Source organism: Camarhynchus parvulus, chromosome 12 (assembly GCF_901933205.1).
Source record: "Camarhynchus parvulus chromosome 12, STF_HiC, whole genome shotgun sequence".
Lineage (NCBI taxonomy): Eukaryota > Metazoa > Chordata > Aves > Passeriformes > Thraupidae > Camarhynchus > Camarhynchus parvulus.
In genome coordinates, this window is record NC_044582.1 from 15,499,766 (window position 1) to 15,519,847 (window position 20,082).

The window sequence follows — 20,082 nt, forward strand, 5'->3', positions numbered from 1 at the left end:
CCCAAACTTCAAAGGCTGGTTAATGCTCCATATGTAACACAGAAGAAGTTCAACCAGAGCTGTTTTCATTCCCGTCTATTTTCTCCCCCTGACATTTCATAGGTGAAGAAAACCACACATTTGTCAGCAGTGACCTTTTTGCATTTTTCCTGTTACACATTTCAACATTTTCTTTCGGAGGAATGTGAAATAAAATATGCATTTCTGTGTCAGACACTTGAAAGCAAAGAAAAACCCAGCAGTATTCATTCAGAGACAAACAAATAATAAGCAAGCATGGTATACTTGAAAATCCATCACGTACACATCAAGCCTAAAAAACCAAAACAAATGAGGAGGTTGAATTCGCACAAAGGGCATAAATTCCAAGGAAACAATATCACTGATTCATCCTAAACGCCGTGTTCCTTTTACAGCAAATTCAAGCCCCAGAACTGGAACTGTCCTTCTCTTTCCAGCCTTTCTAGATTATTTTCTTCCCCTGTCCTGTCGAGAGGAGCTGGGTGGGCAGCTGGCAGCCAGCAAAGGTCACCCACCACAAAGGCTCCACTGTGTGACAGATGAAGACTGAGGTGCTCTCTGCAAACCCAGGCCTGGCTGGAGCTCAGACTTCTGCTCCTTCTATTGCAGCATCCCCACATACTCTGACCCAGCAGTTCCTGACACAGCAATTTAATTTGAGCAAACTTTTCAGGAGGAATTTCCATCAGATCTTGCATAATTTATAATCTTCTAAAAACTGGAAATGCTTGAACATGAGCAATCAGCTCCATGTCCTGGGCTGAAAACTTTTAGAGGAGTTTGCAAACTGCTTAAAAGTGATCTTGTTGTTATCATTCACAGCAATGATTAACATTTTAAATTAACAGCTCACCAGTAAGCAAGTGATGGATGCTCCTGCAGTGTCTTGGTAGGAAAGACAGGCAGTGTCTTCAAGTCTTTTCTAGTGTTCTCATCACTGAAAAAGCAAAAATGGCTCAGAGTCAGTGCCAGTGAATCAGAGATGGACTCATTAGTCTGGGCAGAAGGAAGGGCTGTATTTGCTGCTCACAAACGTGGAGTGCTGCCCCATGTCAGGCTGTCATAGCAACGTAACTCTAGATGTCCTCTCACATGACAGTGATGGATATGGTGTCATGCTCATTATACACACACGTGATGCTCAGGCCACCACCGTATCAATATTTATCTTGCACACCCTCACTCTATTTGCTGTGTGCAGAATGAGCCCTGAAACAGCTGCAGGAAAGCCCAAAAGTAAGGCTTGTAGTGCTAAGTTTTGCTCTGTCTTTAACAATGCATTTCATGAAGCAGTGTGGTATTTGTTAAATCACACAAGTTTAACAGTGATCTGATTCAAAACAAAGGGTTTCAGTTCATACATTTTCAGTGAAAATAGTTCTCCTGGACTGCCCATTGTACAGAAAGTTCAAATATTCTGGACTCTAAGCCTAACCTGAAATGAAATGCAGGGAGGCTGAAGTATGTGAATGCAATTTGTCACAACAAAACCCCGGCAGAATATTTTAAAACCTATTTACAGGCATCAGTAAAATGGTTCATATTTTCTCCTCACATGGTCCATTAGTTAATCAGCTGAAACCTGCACGCCCCTTTTGGGCAGGATTTCTGCATGCCTTCAGCACCAGCAAGCACCAACACGACTTCTCTATGCAAAGAATGCACCAGTCACGTCCATCAGCATCTGCCTCAGCTTTGCCCAGGCTTTCCTTGAAGGCGTTTTTCTGCTCCCAACCTCTCTTCTCATCAGACTGAACTGTCAGAGCTTTCCCCAGAGCTACGTCCCCCTGTGCCATGGGCACTGAGGATGGAGCTCGGCACATGGAGGACACAGCAACCCTCCCCTCCCACAACTCCATCCATGGCACACGGAAAATGCAGGAGATGAAAGGTTTTTTTGTTTTGTTTTTTTCGTTCCTTGGGAGCACAGGCTAATGGTTCTGCAAGGCTCTTCCCCAGCCCTGACAATGAGCATCAGCCCTGAGTAAGGGGGACCACCTCTGGGGACAAGGAAACAGTTCAATCAACAGCCTATTTATTCTTCAACGTCTTTGATGAGGCTGCCAAGAAGGGCTCAATTAGCACCGAGGAGTGCTGCTTGCTGCACTCTTCTGCCAGGAATATCCATTTTTCTTTGCAAGCTGGCCAGCGCCCAAGTGCCACAAACAGGGACAGCTGGGTAGGAAATCAGGATCTCTCCTTCCAGCGCTCAAATACGGCCAATGCTCACAAAACTGAGTTTTATTCACCCCTTGCAGGCTTATTTTGATGGGATCAAAAGGCTGCAGGACATCTCGGCTTGAAGAGAGAAGGTAGATTACCAGGGGTTTGTAGGGTCACATGGAAATGCAGACACAGAGCACGCTCTTCTGAGGCCTCAGAAAAGACAGCAAAGAATAAAAAAAAAAAAAAAAAAACCCCCCAAAAAACACACACCAAAAAACCCAACAAAAACTCCAAATCAGACCAAACAAAAAAACCTGAAAAACACACTCACACACACAAAAAACAACAACCCACAACCCAAAAAAACCCCAAAATAAAAAACAACAACGAAAAAATACAACATGGCCTGAACTCCCTCTTAAAGCTGGAAGGTTCGGTCCTCCAAGGTCCTGTCCAACTTCAATCATGGACTCACAGGATAATTGATAATTAAACCACAATTTTCCTCCTATTTTTAAACCTAATTTATCACTGCAATGGCTGCTCTAGCAGGCAGAGTTGGCAGGGAATTACAGTGAAGTGGGAGAGGTTTTGGAAGGAAGTACTAACAAAATAGCTCATTTTTACCAAACAAAAGGGCTGTTTCTGTAAATGTAGATTCTCAGCCTTGTATTCATAATCAGAGGTTTAATGGGTGGTCATTAAACCCTTATTTAGTAACCTGGTTTTAAGGGCTGAGGAAATAAGGAGGCTGATGCTGGGAAGCCAGGGCAGAGCAAGGGACAGCTGCCACCCAGCTGTCACCACTACACACGGGTGGAGAGGTCCCAAACTCTCCTTCCTCAACCATTACAGGGCCAGGAGCCTCCCCATCACTGAGAGTCTGCAGAAATGCCACAAATCCTGGCAGCTGCATCTCCCCATGCTCTGAAAGGCCACCTTCTGCAACATTTGTGGCCCCCAACAGCACCACTCGCCTTCCTGTTTGGTTCTTGGGCCTCTTGCCTCTCTGTTTGGGTTTTGGGCCCATTGCCTTTCTAGATCTGGCTAAGTAGCAACTTTATCCTCATCAATGCCAAAACGAGGGTGCTAGTTAAGCCGGAGTGATGAGTAGCAGCTCATCAATATGAAAATGTCTACCACTGAATTTCAATTTTGAGGGCCAGCCAGCAAAGCTGCCTCCAAGCAGGGCCTGTGGGCTCTGAGCTGGGACACACGGTGATCAAAGGGCTGTCACCACGTCGGTGCCATCACAGGGGACACATCCCTGCAGCACTGACCCAGAACCACAGCCCTGCTGCACATTGTCAGCAGGCAGAGGCCATGGGGCTGGGACAGCTCACAGCAGAGCTGGGCCTCCTCTCTTCTTCTGCCAACCTACAAACCCATCCAATTTCTTGCAATAACACTGATTTTATGAGGCAAATTGGCTCCTAGGACCTGTCTTCCTCACAGGACCCAACCTCACACCCTGAGGTTCAGACACCATCCCATCCACAAGCACTGGGAGAAGTCCATCCAAATGGACTTATAAGGGCTGAAACTCTCTGAGAAGCAACAGGAGGATTTTTTTTTTCCCCCTGCATAATTGTAAGATCAAGCATGAAACAATCCTAGAAAAATGTAAAAGACCTGGGAGAGACAGGGCACAGCTCCTTGCAGGCTGGATGCCTTCAGACAGTGCAGGCTGGCACGCAGCAGCCTGGATCTGCTGACTGCACGCCCCAGGATTAGCGCTCGCTCGGGATGATTCACGGCTTCAGGGATAATAAAAGCCTCAAATGGTCCTCCCCCTCCTTCCACAGAGTCCATTATCACTTCATCTGCACCAAGCAAGTCTCCCCTTGACCTTCAGGATCACTTTCCCAAGCCCTCTGAGACCCAGCTGCTCCCCAGAGGTGACAACTCCCGATAGCAGGAGCGGCGGTTTGAATTATGACCTGTTCCTGTTTGGTTTCACAAGGACCACGAGATGATACAGCAATCCCAGGGCAGACAGCCCCGGCTCCAGATGTCCCACCATCCCCATTATCTGCCAGCCAAACATCCAGGGCTGTATCTGGCACGTCCATGGTGGGTTCCCACCAGGAGGAGAGGACGTGGCTGTCGGGACAGGGAGGCCCAACTTGCCTTTAATCTGACCCCTGCTACAGAGGGGGTTTCTGGACTGGTGGTTTTTGGCATTATTTCAATATATAAACTGCCCAGAGTCAATGGGACTGAACATTTTTTGGCAAAAGGTTTGTTTATTCCCCAGGAGGAGAATATAGGACACTCTCAACTCGAGTATTTTTCCACTATGGAGAAGAATTAAACAAAAGCAGCAGACAGACCCTTTCCTTCCTATTCCACCCTCTAAAAAGGAGTTTTCTCTCTGGCAAATACAAAGCAGAACTTGAATCAATGTGGGCAATGCAAATGGAAATAATGAAAATCTGCATCAGAGCCTACTCACACTGAACCTCAACTTGCACTCCTGGTACTGCCCATAATTAATTCTCTGTCCCAACATGATCAAACATTGGGCAAGATGTGTCCCCAGCACGCCCTGCTCGTCAGTGCTAGCTCTATGGAGAGGGAGCTTGACTCTAAAACAACCAGGTAACATGATTAAAAGTATTTAATCATGTACCATACTATCAACAGGACTTCCCACGTGAAACTCCAACAGCAAAACCAGACCAATCTCAGGAGCTTTCTACACCCTGCTGATGTTACAGTGAGATTTCGGGCATCTTGCTAAAATCCCCACCAGAAATCCATGAAGGAACCAAGCCAGACCATCGTGGCATGCTCTGCCTAGAGCACATTACTGAAAATTTAAAAAGAGTTACACATTTATGCCCCCAGAAAGTGCACCTTGACAGCTTGTAATGGAATGATACAACACTCCCTGCCAGGCAAAGATTTACAGAACTGTGCTAATTAGGACCATTTGTCAAAAGGTGCTCTGGGCTTCCCTGCACCCACTGTCAAAAACCAGCTTATGCCCCTTGCTAAGCAGGTAAGAGCTTAGATGGAGTAAGATGTGGTTAATGAGAGTAACAAAACGTGAAGAGCAAGCAACACACCCAGCAGCAAAAGCCATATATTGGACTACAGCATAGAAGCTTATCAGCCCACAGGTTCTTTGTAAATATGAACAACTCGATGAGGACAGGGCTTCAGACAACTCTTAATTGACTAAAGCAAGGGCAGGTGTGTCTGCCTCTGCTGAATTGTGTTTATAACATGTTATAAGGTACAAATTTATCACTAGGGAAAGTGCACTGTATAGCAACTTTATTCTTGCAGTTCCTTGACCTTACACAAATACTTTCTCGTGCTGCTACAGGATCATTGGAATAAGTCACTCCCAGGTTCTCCTAAAGGTCGTTATCTTAAGTTCAGTTAAATCTTGAAATGAATTTTAGGCATAGCACAGGCAGAATTTAGAGTGGCCTTGCCTAAAGAAAATGTTAATCATCCCTCAAAAATAACCTGAAATAATTTCATGGACACCTAAGTATCAGCAAATTTGAGAATTACATATGAGATTCAGGGAAATGTGCAGCTGCACAGCAAAAGTATGATACACTATTACCCTACATCATGAAGATTATTGAAAGTATTTCCATTAGGACTTGTCACCTCACTCTCTTCAAGATATTTAGAGCTAGCAAAAGAAATACTCCAAAACAGCACAAAATTAGAGCAGATGCTTGAAAGCTTGACAATCAAGGGTTTCAGAGGGTCAGATTACTCAGCTGATGTCAGTAACAGCCCTGTTTCTTGAGAATGACCACCAGATTGCTTTGCACCAAATTGTACAAGAACATCCTGTGCTGCTGCCCACACCCCAGCCTGGTCCTAGTGACTTTCTCAAGCGACCAGACTCAGAGAAATGCCACCAAGTTCTCCAAGGTGCTCCCATCCCTTACACTCAGAGATGAGAACCAGCAACCCGGACCATCCCTTTGTAGCTGGGCTGCTTCCGCAACAGGTGCCTGCTCTGTAGGCTTTGGGTTTGCTGTAAAACAAAGAGCAAGGCAACCCCAGGCCCCAGTGGAGGCTGCTCTGCCCTTTGAGGGACCACGAGAAACAGGTGTGAGGAGCAAGCAGTGAGGCAGTGGAGGGGAAAAAATGAGCAGGGTTAAAAGTGCAGGAGAAAAAAGAGGGGGGAAGGAAGAGAGAGAGCAGGGGAGGTGCAGGGAAACACGATGGATTTAGCAGCTTTTGAGTATGCCAGAGCAGCAGGATCTTGGCAGCAGGATTTTGAAATGCGCTCTCCGACAAATCCTCTTTTGTGACAAATGCCAGACGTTTCCCATCATTTCCCAACCTTTCAGTTCATGGTCTGCTGGCCCACTCAAGAAAGTTATTTTTCTATTGAGGGGAGCCCAGGATGTGGAAAGGCCGTGAACGAGGGGCTCCCATTGGTACAGGACTGCCAGAGCCTGACCTTCCCTGCAGCCAGCAGGAGCTCAGCTGGGGCAGGGCGCAGAGGCTGCCACTTGAACAGCAGATAGCAGCCGCCTGCTCAGAGAGGTATTTGAAGGGGCATTTAAGAGCCTTCCAAGCCCATCTGTGAGAAGGACCCTGATAAGCAGTGCAAATGGCTTTTTCAACCCCAGCTTGCTGGACATTTAGGCTGTGCTGGGGGTTCCCACCTTGTGCAGCTGCAACAGCTTTAGTTTCACAGCTCAAGGAGGAGCTGCACCAAACACAAAGTGTGGCTGGGACTGGACGACCATTCCCCATATTGGGACCAGAGCCTCGGACTGCCAGGCCTGACCTTGAGCTCCAGTCCTGTTTCCTGAGCCCAATTTCTCTGCTTCCCAAGCACTGCCCAACTCTTGGGCAGAGCAGCAGCACCTCCTGATCTGCAGGGGTTTGGTGACCCCAAACACTGGTTTTTGAAAGATGGGCCAGGAGCACCAAGGAAAATGCAACATTTCTCCCCATTTGTTGAATGCACACACCTCTCCATATGAGGACATGGTGAGCACACAAACAGGAACATGAGCTGCTCCCAGAGCCACCTTGGCAGGTGAGACAATGCTACAACTTCCCCTTTGCAGACAAGGAACAGGGTGCCAAGGAAGCAGCTCTTCATGGCTAGAGAAAATCTGTGACCTGCAGCTGCCCTAAATCCTCAGGTCTTATTTTGCAGTTCTTGATGTGAAACCTGAATATTCTGAAGACAAACCCATTTGGTCCTTGGACCAGCCACCTACAATGGGTGGTGGATCCCATCCCACAGATCTGCTGTGACATATCCATGTTTAAAGAGCTGCTTGCTCTTTAAACAGCACATGTTAGCAGGCTCCTCTAACAGACCAGACAAAAGCAGAATGGCTCAGCTTTACCTGGGGATTTACTGCCAAGCAAAAGATGGATATTCACAATTGATACAATGCTTGAAGGATCCCGAGCCCTTCCTCACAAAGCAGACTGTTATTTCTAACATTCACACTTTCTTCCTGTTCACACAAAAGTCAGCTTAGCCATATTAGCTGTGGGTTTTTAGCATGTCTGAGTACAGTAGCAAAGTTTAAAGCTTGTTATCACAGCCTGGCTGATATATGGAGATACATGGAACCACAAGAAAAATAAAGTGTCCAAATAATGATAAAGACCTGACAAATCTGCAAAAGCAAAAAACAGCTGACGTTGAAAAGCTGTCGCTCCGTTTCCTCAAAGCACAAAACGCACCTCATGTGATAGATCTCAGCCACTATGGGAAGGAAAAGCAAAAGATTTACTGCTGCTTTTCTAGAGTGAGGATGTTGTTCGGACTCAGACCAGAACCCAAACTCCTGCTCACAGCTGAGTGCAAGACTGGAAAAAAAAAATCCCTGTAGACCTCACAAAGTTTTTTAGATATTAGACAAAAATGGAGGTGAAATATGATTTTTCCACCATGGAATGTGATTTTTACAATAGGAAAGGCCACGTGTTTTAATATTGAACTTGTACTTTAGGGAAATTCTAGGACAAGGGAGAAGCATCTCTTACCTATGGCTGGGGATGTCATGATGCTGCCCCATGTGACAGCTGCTCCCCTGCATGGGGGACAAGCTGGGGGATGTTGAATTTCCTTGCACCTTGCTTGCCTTGCCTCTCATCTGTTTTGCATGCAGAGCACACACAAAAGACCTCTCTAGGTGGCTGGGCTGTACCCACTCTAGCTCTGCTCTCCGAGTTAGAAATAATTAAAAAAAAAAAAAAAAAAAACCAAAGAAAAGAAAGTACTGTGGAGGGACTATTAAAGAGGACAAAACACAGTAACCCCTTTTCTGCCCCTATGGAAACTGTACAAACATCACACACACGAAATCTAAAAATTACTGTTCCTTACCAAACTGCCATAATTATGTGTGAATATTAAGAGTTACATTGCTATATACAAGTAGTAAATCCCATGAGATCAGGTTATTAAATTACTGCAAACATCCTTTTTTTTGGCCTCTTCATCTAATCCTTTTTGCTCATTTCCATCCACAGTGCTTCCACCTAATTAATCTGCTCCATAATAAGCATTCTATACGGATTCCCTGAGAGTCCTTACAGAACTGCTTTAAAATGGGAAATTGTAAAAAACCATTACAATGACATCATTGCAGACTGCATATGCTTTAGTCTGCCTTGAACTGGATGAATCTACAAGTAGCACCAGTGGAAAAAACCCTGTTGCTATGAGAAGTCTATACAAGAAATGGCATCTTAAGTACTTTTTCTTTGTATTTGCACCTGGTTTGCATGAAAAATAAAACACCAGGAGAAAACAATGTTTTCATTTAATAATTGCTGCCTTAGTGTTCAGGGAGATGGAGGTTAGCAATTCCCTGCCTGGCTCCCCTCTGCCTGCTGCCTTCCCTCAGCTCCTCTTCTTCATGGCAGACCTGCATGGATTCACCAAGGAAAGCACAATTTTCACCCTGCTAGAGAAAAATTACTGCAGTCTTCAACCAGCTTTCTTTGAAGAGGGTATAAAATTCAATTAAACTCTCGGGAAAGTGGGTATTTGATACCTGTCAGTAGAGTGATCATCATCATCATTGTATGAAATAGATATGAAACATGACTTTCCCTAAACTTGCTCATTTACTGCCTTGGTTCATCAGATGCTCCCGAATAAAGCAAAATAAATAATCAACCCCCTCAACTAACAGGCTCTGAGTAAGCAGATCTTTGGTCATCTTGTCGTAAATCAGCTGTTTAATGAAAAAGAGGGAGCTGAGGAAAGCACACAGCTGGGTTTGACCGAGAGAGAGTTAATGGTTCAGAGCCAGTGCCTCAGCAGGTATTTAAAGAAAAAGTGCTGGGAGTCACAGCTGAAAGGCAAAGCACACAATGAGTCACTTGGCAAACAAGGGCCAGGAGCACAAGGGGCACAAGGCAGCGCCAGGGCTGAGCACTGATTTACAGCCAGGCAGACACAGCCTGCAAAAAGGCTCAGGATATCGGTGCACGGGCATTTAAAAAGTGCATTTGCATGGAAAAGAACATCAGAAACTGAACTACAGTGCTGCTACAGGCACCAGATGGGTGTTCTGAGAGTGAATCCTCTGGTGACCCACCAGCTCTTTTGTGCCACCCACTGACATAGGTGTGAGGAAATGGCTGGGGCTGAAACAGGACCCAGACTGGGCTCTGGCCAGACGAGATGTGCCCTGGTAACTCATCCACAGACTTGTCCTCCTGCTCCAACCCCAGTCCTGGGCCTGGCCACACCTGGAATTTTGGTCACATAAACCCGGCAAAACTCCCAGAAACAGGCTGGACAAGCCACCTCCAACAGACCTCAGGTGTGTCCTGTTCCTGAGGGGACCTTAATCTTGGGGTTAGCGGTAGAGTGAGCAGGTGCTTTGCTATCAGACAATGATTAACTTCTTTCCAACAGCTATTTTCTAGTACTGCCCACGTTATCTTTCCCACGTTCTTTTCTACCAAGAGATCTTCCAGTTCACCTGGCAAAATATTCAGCTTCCCAACGAAACACTACCCAAAAATCTCACTCTGAGCACTCTTAATTAAGAGCAAATTGTTAATACTAATTTCTGCACCTCGATCAAGAACTTCACTTTTTTTCCAAGTAGGATTTTAACACTCAGGACTTTCTGAACCAATTACTCCATAGCCTCAGTTGCAGGGCTATCTCTCACCCAAACCTTTCCCTTTTCCAAACTGCCTTTATCACCCCCACAACGATAAACCCCGGTGCCTCGCACATGTCAGCTATCAGGAATTCATTATTTTGTCTGTGTTATGTTATACCAGTCGGGAGTTATCTTTGCAGCCCACAGGCCAGAATCAAAAACGAATGTGTCAGCTATTTAAAGAAAATAGAAGTCCTCCTCCAGCAATTTAATTAACTTCCAGGGAGCAGGGCTGGGTTTCAGTCCTGGAAATGGTACTGGGGAAAATGCAGTCCAAGATTACCAGTAAGAAAATAAACTTTTTTTCCCCAAGTTGCTTTCCTTATATAGTTCCTGTAGCTAATCTGATTTTGATAAACATTTTTCCAGTGCCAGGACAGCATTTAAGACTTCTCAGTTATAAACTGTCTCTCTCATCCAGCTACAAAGGAAAATAAAACTATATAATATTTTACAGCACTTTTGAGGGCAGATGCTTAATTTGTAAACTAAATACAGTGAAATAATTTATTTCCCAAGGAGGCCAGGCTTTATATGTTGTATATCTACAAGATGAATAATTAACAGACTGCCAAAACATTGTCTCTTTAAAATTCAAATAGAATTCCTAAAATAAACAGAATATGTACATTTTCCCCCCAAAACTGAGCCATGCCAGAAGCTGCAATTTGAATCACATTATCTTTCTAAAACCTTTGCATAGAGTTTAAAACCCAAGATTTCATAAAACCAGGCTTGCAGATTTTTCTGTTTCTTTTGCAAATAGGAGAGTGGAGAAACGCAATTAACTCACGCAGAGTTTCAAAACTCCAATCAATGACTAATGCTTGCTTGGGGTTCCTATTGCAGCAGGAGCTGGGTAAAAAGTGTTGGGAACTCAGCTGAAACACAGGAGCAGTCAAGTGGAAGCCATGCATGAGTCGTGAAAAGCAAACAAGAGCCAGTGTTACATCCTTCCTCTTGAGCAAAGCGTGCCCAGCGCTGCACAGGGAGGCAGAGGGGCAGCAATCTGCAGCATCCCAGCCCTTCCTGGGGACAGCAGAGCTGCAGCACTGTCCTGCTCTGCCCAGGGCAGCCCTGACACCATCCCAGGTAGGGGGGAGAGGGATAACTCACTAAGCATCCCTGTGACATCCTCTTCATCACACACAGCAGGGAATTATCTCGGCTGGGATCACCAGTTGGGTAAACAGGAAAAGGAAATGGGTACATGGTGGCCTGCTGCCACCTCTGCTCCTCATTCCTCCTGTGTCCCAAAGCCAGTTGTGGCTGCCTTCAAGAATCCAGAGTTGTCCAAATCAGGACATGCTGGGGGTGCAATTTTGAAGCATGCACTTAAGTTTTATAAAGATGTCTTCAAAACCAGGGTCCTCTCAAAGTGGGATTGGGGTGGTTCATCTTACATAGTCTCTCCCCAAATAATAAGGCACAAACTAAATGATCTTTAAGATCCCTTCCAACCCAAACCGTTCCACGATTCTGTGAAACCCCTGTCCTGTGAGAGCCCAGCTCAGGACCTTCGAGTCCTGCAAAGCACCTGCAAAGACCAAACCCCAAAGTTCCTGCTATTCCAATGCTGCCAGGGCTAGCAGACTGTGAAGCCCCTCCAGAGTGACCTTGGTGGTGTGGAAATCAAAAGTTTTTTTACTTTCTCCAAGCGCCCACGTGTCAGGTTTGCTCACTGAAAAGAAACAGATTTCCAAGGAATGTGCTCGCCCACTCAGCATGGGGCAGGGGAGGGTGTTTCTCAGCAGGCTGCTGCTCCCTGCCATCAGGGTGTTATCTGGGAATTTGAGCAGTGGATTGGGAAAGAGGTTCCTGTAGAACCACAGGAGAGAAACACGGTGTTCAGGGCCTGGTACGGAGCTGACGTCAGGGGAATGCCACATGGTGACCCCACCACAGGATGTGTCCCCATGGAAAAGCTCCCTATGGGATGCGTGTGAAAAAATCAGACAGGAAGAGATCCCCAGCATTGCCTGGACTGGCCCAATCCTCACTTCCCCAGAGCTAATCTCCAGGACTTCAGGCAATTCCTGTATTTACCCGCGTTCATTCAGCACTAATCCAGTACCAAAAAAATCAACCTGCACATTCTCATGGAGGTGGCGCAAGAGCCACATTCCAAAAGGTGATTCAAAGCAGAATGTCCAAATGACAGCGAGCAGAGAACACTCTAAACTCAAGGCACTGCACAGGGACACAGTCTGTGCAGCACAGCAAGCTGTGCAGCAGAGGCCAGTCCTTCGGCATCCTCGTTAAGATATGCTGGTAATTAAGCCAGTGCTTTATCAGCACTGGTCCAAAGGACCACTTGTGATATGTGACACGGAATTCCTTCACTCCTGGTGTGCTCACTGGGCCTGGGACAGCTGGCTGTGTTCATTTGCCACGGGGGCACAACATATGCTCAGTTTAATAGAGGGAACAATTGCTGCAGCTATTTCCATGCAACTCTTAGCTGCATTTGGAAATCACTCTTGTAGCAGAGTGCTCTTCCCTACAATTTTCTTTAAATACTTCTGAAGGTAACCACGGGCAATCCACTCCTTGCAACATGTCCAGGGAAGCATGGAAAACAGCCACAGCCACAGTTCCTGGGCTCGTGAAGCCACACTTACAAACCTATTTATGGCAAATGATAAGGAGGCTGTGTTAAGTTTAAACCACATAAGGGAAGCTTTTCACCACCAAGGTGGTTTTTAACATCAACCCCTGTTCTTGAGAATCGAGAAAATTGTGCCACCAGTTGCTACAGCTTAACAAGTTACTTATTGTGGAGTCAGCAGTGATTTTCTGGTTATCTGTGCCTAACTGAGCTAAGCTTAGGGCGTCCCTGTAGAGATCAAGCAAGATAAGGGGTCTTTCTGGAGAAAAATGCAGCACACTGCAGGTGTAAGCAGTATACTGGGTGTCACAGAGCAGGTCCACAGCATGAACAGGAACAGAAATGGTCTGCAGAGCCAGCCCACCCAGCTGACCAAAACCACCTTTTTGTCCCTGCAGGTGTGACAGCATGCCAACAAACAGGAGGAGGTTTGATGGACTTCACAGAGCGTGTCCTCTGGCAGAGAACAGACAGGCCTTTGAAGGGAAGGGGTCTAGGGACTGGCACTGGCATTTACTTGACAACTGCCCCCTCAAGGGAAAGCAGAGTCACTCTGGCACTCAAACGTGACTTGCTCCCTGCATTTGGGCACACAACGAGGTCTGTACTGAGCACTCTCCAAAGCTGTTGTAGCTAAAGTGTAAAACACACCTCTCCCCCCATATGGAAACTCAGCAAGCAGTAAAATATTAACGTGACCAAAGCCAATCTTCTGGATCTCTATTTGCTCAGTGAGCTGTTTCTAATGGAAGGTCTTTCCCTGTGGCTCCAGCAGGTCCAGGTGACCCCACCTGCTCCCCGCAGCCCCTTATCACAATCAGCACCTCCAAGGGGAAGGCAGACCTGATGATGAAGCTTTAAACAGCTCAAGCAGAGCAAGGGGGTCGCACATCAGCCAGAACACAAGTGTTGGGTCAAGTGTGGGGAGGGAGAGGCCCCGGGGCAGCTGCAGGAGAACACGGCTCATTGATCCCAGGGCAGCTGTGCCCCTGCACAGGCAGGGCTGTGGGCAAGGTCACCCACATGGACCCAAACACAGGCCAGCAGAAGCACAGGCAATGGTTTTCTTGGCAAAAGTTTGGCAAAGCACAGGTTTTCCCAGCAGGGAAGTGTGGGAGCTTCCCCTTCTCCCACTGCAGCACCCACACTTGGGAGGGGAGCACAGCGTGGTGGCCTCAAACACTGTTTTGACTCAGAGCTTGCTCACAAAAGGCATTACTCACCCTGCAGACTCAGATTTTATCCAGCCCAGCAGCACATTTCACTTTCTTCGGGCACTGCTCACAGCTGGACTTTACCCCCATTTGTGATTGTTTGCAATACAATGCCAACACAGAAAAACACATCCATCAAGCACACCAGTATTAGAAAGGAAAATGTTATTACCTGGAATAGTCCCCTTTAGCTTCCTACAATTGAAAAACAGTGACAGAATTAAAACATGATCTCTTCAAAACCCTCGGTTTTCCCAGCATTGTTCACTTCCCCACTCCCACAGCTCTGCAGGCAGATCCTGACCCCACCACACTCCCTGCAAAACACGGAGCCCTGCATGTGCTCAAGAGCTGGACTTGGCCCCTCGTGCTCCCAGCTGTAGAGAATCCACCCACAGCACAAATAAAACTGCTTCCAAAACGGGGATGAGTCTCACATTGCAAATCAAATGTCGTTTTTAGTGCACAAGAAGTGAAATACAATTCTCCCTCCTCTCCCATCCAGGCAGAGGTTGGCTGTACAGTCAGCTCAGCAGTTGGGAGGAATTGTGCTCACTCGAGATGAAAACAACTGTTCAGGCAGATCAAGCTGCTGCTGCTGCAGCTTTGCTGTGGCACTTTGTCAGTGACAATGCAATGGGGGAAAAACCCCAATTTTTGAAAGGTAGAATTTAATTTCATAGAAAGGGGTAAATAACTGGAGTTTAAATCTCAGTGGAACAAAACTAGATTAATGAGAGGGAAAACTGACACTGTATATTTTAACATAACAGAGGTATTAAAACCATATGCTCCAAAAAGAAGATTCACAGGCATAATATAGCTGATTTAGCTACAATATTTACACTTTTCTTCTCAGATCTCTGGAATGCATTTAAATTAGGGCTAAGTGATAAATTGAATGGAAACCTGCCCAGATAAATGACTTCCCTTGATTAGCTTTTACTCTTTCCATTTAAAACTCCTCAAACAAATATTTCAAAAAGAACTGCTATGTGTTCCAGCTTCCTCTGCCGCGGAGACCACAAACAACCCTGCGGGGGCTCCGTAAGGAGCGGGGGAGGAAAAACTCCGGGAAAGGAATAAACCGAGCCGGGGGAGACACTCACCTGGAGCACCAGGGCGGCCAACTTGAAGACGGTCTCGCTGTCCACCTCGATGTGTCCCTGTGCCGGAGAGAGCAGAGCGTGAGCGGGCCGGAGGGAGGGAGGGGGCTCGGCAGAGGCGGCGCTGCCGGAGCGGCGCTCCCGCCCCGTGTCCCCATCGCACACACAGCCCGGCCTCCCCCAGCCCTGCCCTCCGTACGAACGCGGCTGCTGCTGCATTTCACGGGATGCTGCCCCGGGAGCGGTCCCCGCACGCTGCCAGCCCAAACCTGCCATGCAGCAACCGAAGGATTTGAATGCGCACCTCATCCTCAGGGAGAGGGTCACAGCATCAGAGACTGGATGTCATGGAATCTATGGAATCACACACTGGCTGGGTTTGGGACCTTAAGGACCATCTCATCCCGAGCCCGCCGCCCCGGGCAGGGGCACCTTCCACCAGACCAGGTTACTCCATGCCCTGGCACTGAACACTTGCAGGGATGGGGCATGGCAGGTACATGGCTGGATGGCACCCATGAGCACCTATCAGCTCCACAAACAGCAGTATTTGACAAGATCTAAACCCCTGACACCATCTGCAAGAAAAGTATTTATTTCCCAGCTCACTTCTGTGCTCTCCACTCATTTGGGTGCATCTATTCACTGGCATAGCCCTGGCCCAGCCAAGAGAAAACCAAGGAACTACATCCATCTCTCCATAAAGAGTTTTATTGCTTACAGTTTTAGGGCCATTCCATGTTGTGATTGTGGTACACAGCCCCCTGTTGCTAAACCAGCCATACTGATTAATCACAAGGACAGCATCACTGGGTTCTTTGTCCTGCTTACTCTGCATCCTACAGCTTTTGTTTCCTCCAACTCCACTGGAGCTCTAGAGCAATGTTCAGAAAAACTGCATGGACCCCATGCTGGAAATCTCCTGTGCCTTGAGCCCACCCCAAAACCAGCCCTGTCCTAACAGCTCTATGCAGTCAGAAACTCCACAGGTGCCAAAGCATCAAAAATACACAAGGATCTTTTTTTTTTTTCCTCCTGCTTAAAGATTAAACACAAACTTTCCAGATTAGTTTCTTACCAGGAAAACCCCTGGCCCTGATTTTACTCAGGGACCAGCAGTGACACTGGAAGAGCAAAGGAGATGCACTGAGAGTTGCACTCTTTGCTCCTCATGCATCCTGCAAACAGTGGGCAAAGCACAAAACTGAGCCTATGGAGCAGCCCAGGAACACAGATTTTTCTTAGTGACCTTCTGCAAATGCAGGTAGTGGACATGATACCTGCCTCATGTCACTGAGATCCCAACACATCCTTAGCCCCCAGGATCTGTTGGCTGCATGAGGAGACAAAGCAGACCAAAAACTGAAATAATGCCAAAACCAGGGCAGCAGCAAGATCTACAGAATCACATACAGATACAGGGAAATGACATCTCAAAATATATTAGGGCACATCTGGAGCTGAGCTAATTTACCACAGCTGCAGGTCTGGCCCACAGAGACTAAATTCAAAAGTTGAACAAACAAATAATTCAATTTTCATGGAAAGGAAGTGTTTTTGCCAGCTTTGTCAATAAAACATTCCAGCAGCAGCACTCCCCCAGGCTTCTCTGACAGGCAGACCAAGAGGAATTTCCCCTTCCCAACAGGTGTGGCACCAGCTATGCAGGAGCAGCCCCCAAAGCATTCCCAGACATATTTTATTAGGAGAAGAGGAGGGGCGCATCACAAGTTCAGAGAAAAAAAAATAGCTTGAAGTGCATCCTTCCTTCAGATCTCTTTCATGTTGGTGTTTAAGAAAAGAGGCAAGATTGCAGCCCAAAAACTCTTCACATAGGTGCAATTTTAAGGCACTTTGTTACTTCCAGGTCTGTATCAGGTTAGTCTTTGTCATGCACATCTGAGCTGGCTTTCTGAAAGCTTAAATTGCATCTGCCCAAGCAACCTCTGATGCCAGCTGTGGTGGTGAGAGGATTACAGGAGATCAGGTCACCTCAGCACCATGGTGTCCTTCACCAGCAGACAAAGAACTCAGATATGAGAAAATGCCATCACAGGGAACCTCAGCTCAGCAGGAAAGGTGAGATCTGGCTCAGCAAAGCTGCCCTGGGTCACAAAATCAGGGAAAACACGGACAGAAGGGGCTTTAAAAGCTCACCAAGAGCATTGCCCTGCCCCAAGGCAGAGTCAGCTACATGGGGCTCATTGCTTTTTAAGCCTACAAGAAACTCAAGGAGATTTAACTCTCCAAAGCCCTCTTGATTTACTGCTGGCTCCCAGATAAGCTCAGCAGCACTCGATGAGCTGCTGCAGCAGAGTCTCTGCTGACCCACAGCAGGAGCTGCTGCTGGCCTTACAGGGGTGTTTGGGCCATAATAACCAAGCACCTCCTCGCTTTTCATCTTCAAAGCACCTCACAGCCATTAACTAATTAGCAAGAGTAATTATGAGGCTGCTCTTCTGTGTTTATTTGCCTTTTCCTAGGCACTGGCCTCAAGAAACTCTGGTCACTTTAGTGGCTGCCATGGCATGGCCACAAGTGTTAACAGTGATGCCACAAACCACTCCACTTAGGGTTTTAGGAGACCAAAGAGATCATGAAGGGGGACTGGCTTCTCCAGGTGAGGAAGTTTCAGCCTTTGCTTTCAGAGTGAGGCATTTGCTGTGCCAGTGGTCTCAGTTTCAAATCTGCTTAGAAGCGGTAAAAGAGTGAAGAGGTAAGAGGGTCCTCCCTAACTTGGCCTCTTGAAGATGTTGCAGGTGTCTTGACCAAGCAAAGGGGACAAACAGATCACCCCAGGAGCAGGGCTGCCATCGTGGCTCTCCAGCTGCTGCAAACCTCAGAACAGGGTGACCCAGCCCAAGTTATTGCCCACACAGTTACTGCCACCACACAGTAACAGTGGCAGGAGACTGGGGCCACTCTAAGCAAGGCTCAGGAGAAAAAAGCAAAAAAAACCCAACCAACCCAAAGAACAATCCACCTTTAAAGGGATTAATAATCACAGAAAAGAAGGTGCAGGGAAGTGAAGGGACGGCCCTGAAGTGCTGCAGTAGCTTAGCAGCAGAGCAAGGATTTGAAGCAAAGGATGCCAAAGCCCAGCTCAGCCTGTGTTTGACAGACTAATGCTCTCCTAGGGACAGCGTCTTGGACAATTCCCTCTGAGCCTGAAAGTACTTCTTCATCATAATGTAACATTATTTGCCATCTGGCTCGCCAATTGGCCATTGCTGTAACGTAATCCAGCTCTGCCCTGGGCTGTCATGGAGTTTGGACAGCCCTTGGCTTGACACAAACCCAGACAGTGATATGTGCTGTTCTGAAGTGCAGGACCATGACTCTCCTCACTCAGGCAATATTTTGATTTTATAATCATCCTTCAGCCTGGAGGTTGGCAGATGGGGGTTTCAGTCTTAGTATCGCTTTATCAGCAAGGTCAAATTTCAAAAATAGATGAGGAAAATGACTGTAAGAAGATTAATTTGCATTGCCTGCCATTGCCAGGGTAATTCCAGCAGAGACTTCAGTGAGCAAGTGAGGGGCCCTGAGAGCCAAGGCAGCCAGTGCTCCCACAGCCACATGTTGAAGATGAAGGTGGAAGGTTTTCCTAAATTTATCCAAGTGGGAACAAGGTCAGCAGCACGAGGTTAAGCAGATGTATGTCATTCAGATAATGGAATCTGACTCTTCTACACTTGGGATGTAAATGAGCTTAAACAGACTGGTGACTGCAGCTCCAGGGAGGGGATGAAACTGATATTTTTCAATTAGAGTTTGCACAGGGGCTGATCATTTTAACCAGTGAGACAGATTCAGCCAGGAGACCACTGGCTTATCTAAACACTGAACTCGGTCCAGCGGATTCAGGTGGTGGCTTTTGTCATCCTGATAAACATCGGAGTAATAAAAGGCTGCAGCAGGTGTCCAAACTGGTTGGCAATTACTGTAGAGCAGGAGTAGGTCACTATCTCAGCATCTGGTTAAGACCAACTCAACCTTCAGTGCCCATGGGCAGAATTTAGCCCCCAGTTCAGACAGGAGCTCTTGCTACACAGACATAGACTTAGAATGTGATAAAAATCACAAACTTGGTCATGAATAGAACACTGAACCCTCATTAGACACAGCAACAACACTAGAATTTACTGCCATAGAGATACAAGTCTGAAATCCTGATGAAAACTCAGATCAAGAGTGATGATAGTCAGATGAGCATTAACTGTGTTAAGCAAATCTTTAGGCTGCAAACTCAGATTAAAGCAGATTTAAAAAAATAAGCACACACAGGAACTGTCATGTTTAACTCTTTAGAGCAAGAAGTGGAAATGGACATGGTTTGTTCAAACCACATGTAACCTCCAGAGGATAAAAGCTGACAGCAAAATCATTTCACCTGCAGATCTGAGAGTTGAGATACCAACATGCTTGTTCCCTCAAACTAATTCCTTAAAAATTCGTGTTAGCCAAAGACACCCCAAAAATGCACACACCATGATTGAATAGCCTCGAGACAGCCACAAGACTGAATATAATTAGCAGTGATTACCGAAAGGCGCTTTAAAAAAAAGCTGAAAGAAGGGTGCAATTAGTCAGAGGGAAAGAAAGGACCCAGACCAAGGCAGGCAATTAGCTGGGTGTGGACCCAGCACAAGTGAACAAAGCAGTGGCAGCACCCCTGTGCCCTTATCCTGCAATGAGGTGATTCCCACCAGGGATGCAGGATCCCTGCTCTGTGTCCTGGCAGCCAGAGAGATGGGCTGGCACGGCCCAGCAGTGCAGGAAGCTGAGCAGCTTTTCAGTGCTTTTAAGGCTTTTTTTGCCAGGCT

At 46.7% G+C, this 20,082-nt stretch overlaps 1 protein-coding gene across 7 annotated transcripts in view; it reads right to left on the reverse strand.

Annotated features, from left to right (window-relative positions):
* FRMD4B (FERM domain containing 4B) overlaps positions 1–20,082 on the reverse strand; it is a 124,455-nt gene that overhangs the window by 26,323 nt on the left and 78,050 nt on the right. For all 7 annotated transcript variants that reach the window (XM_030956394.1, XM_030956389.1, XM_030956393.1 and 4 more), the window contains 3 exons: positions 15,260–15,316; positions 14,323–14,345; positions 875–958 (listed from right to left, as the gene is read on the reverse strand). In XM_030956394.1, coding sequence (XP_030812254.1) covers positions 875–958; positions 14,323–14,345; positions 15,260–15,316 — 164 coding nt within the window. The remainder of the gene's footprint in view (positions 1–874; positions 959–14,322; positions 14,346–15,259; positions 15,317–20,082) is intronic.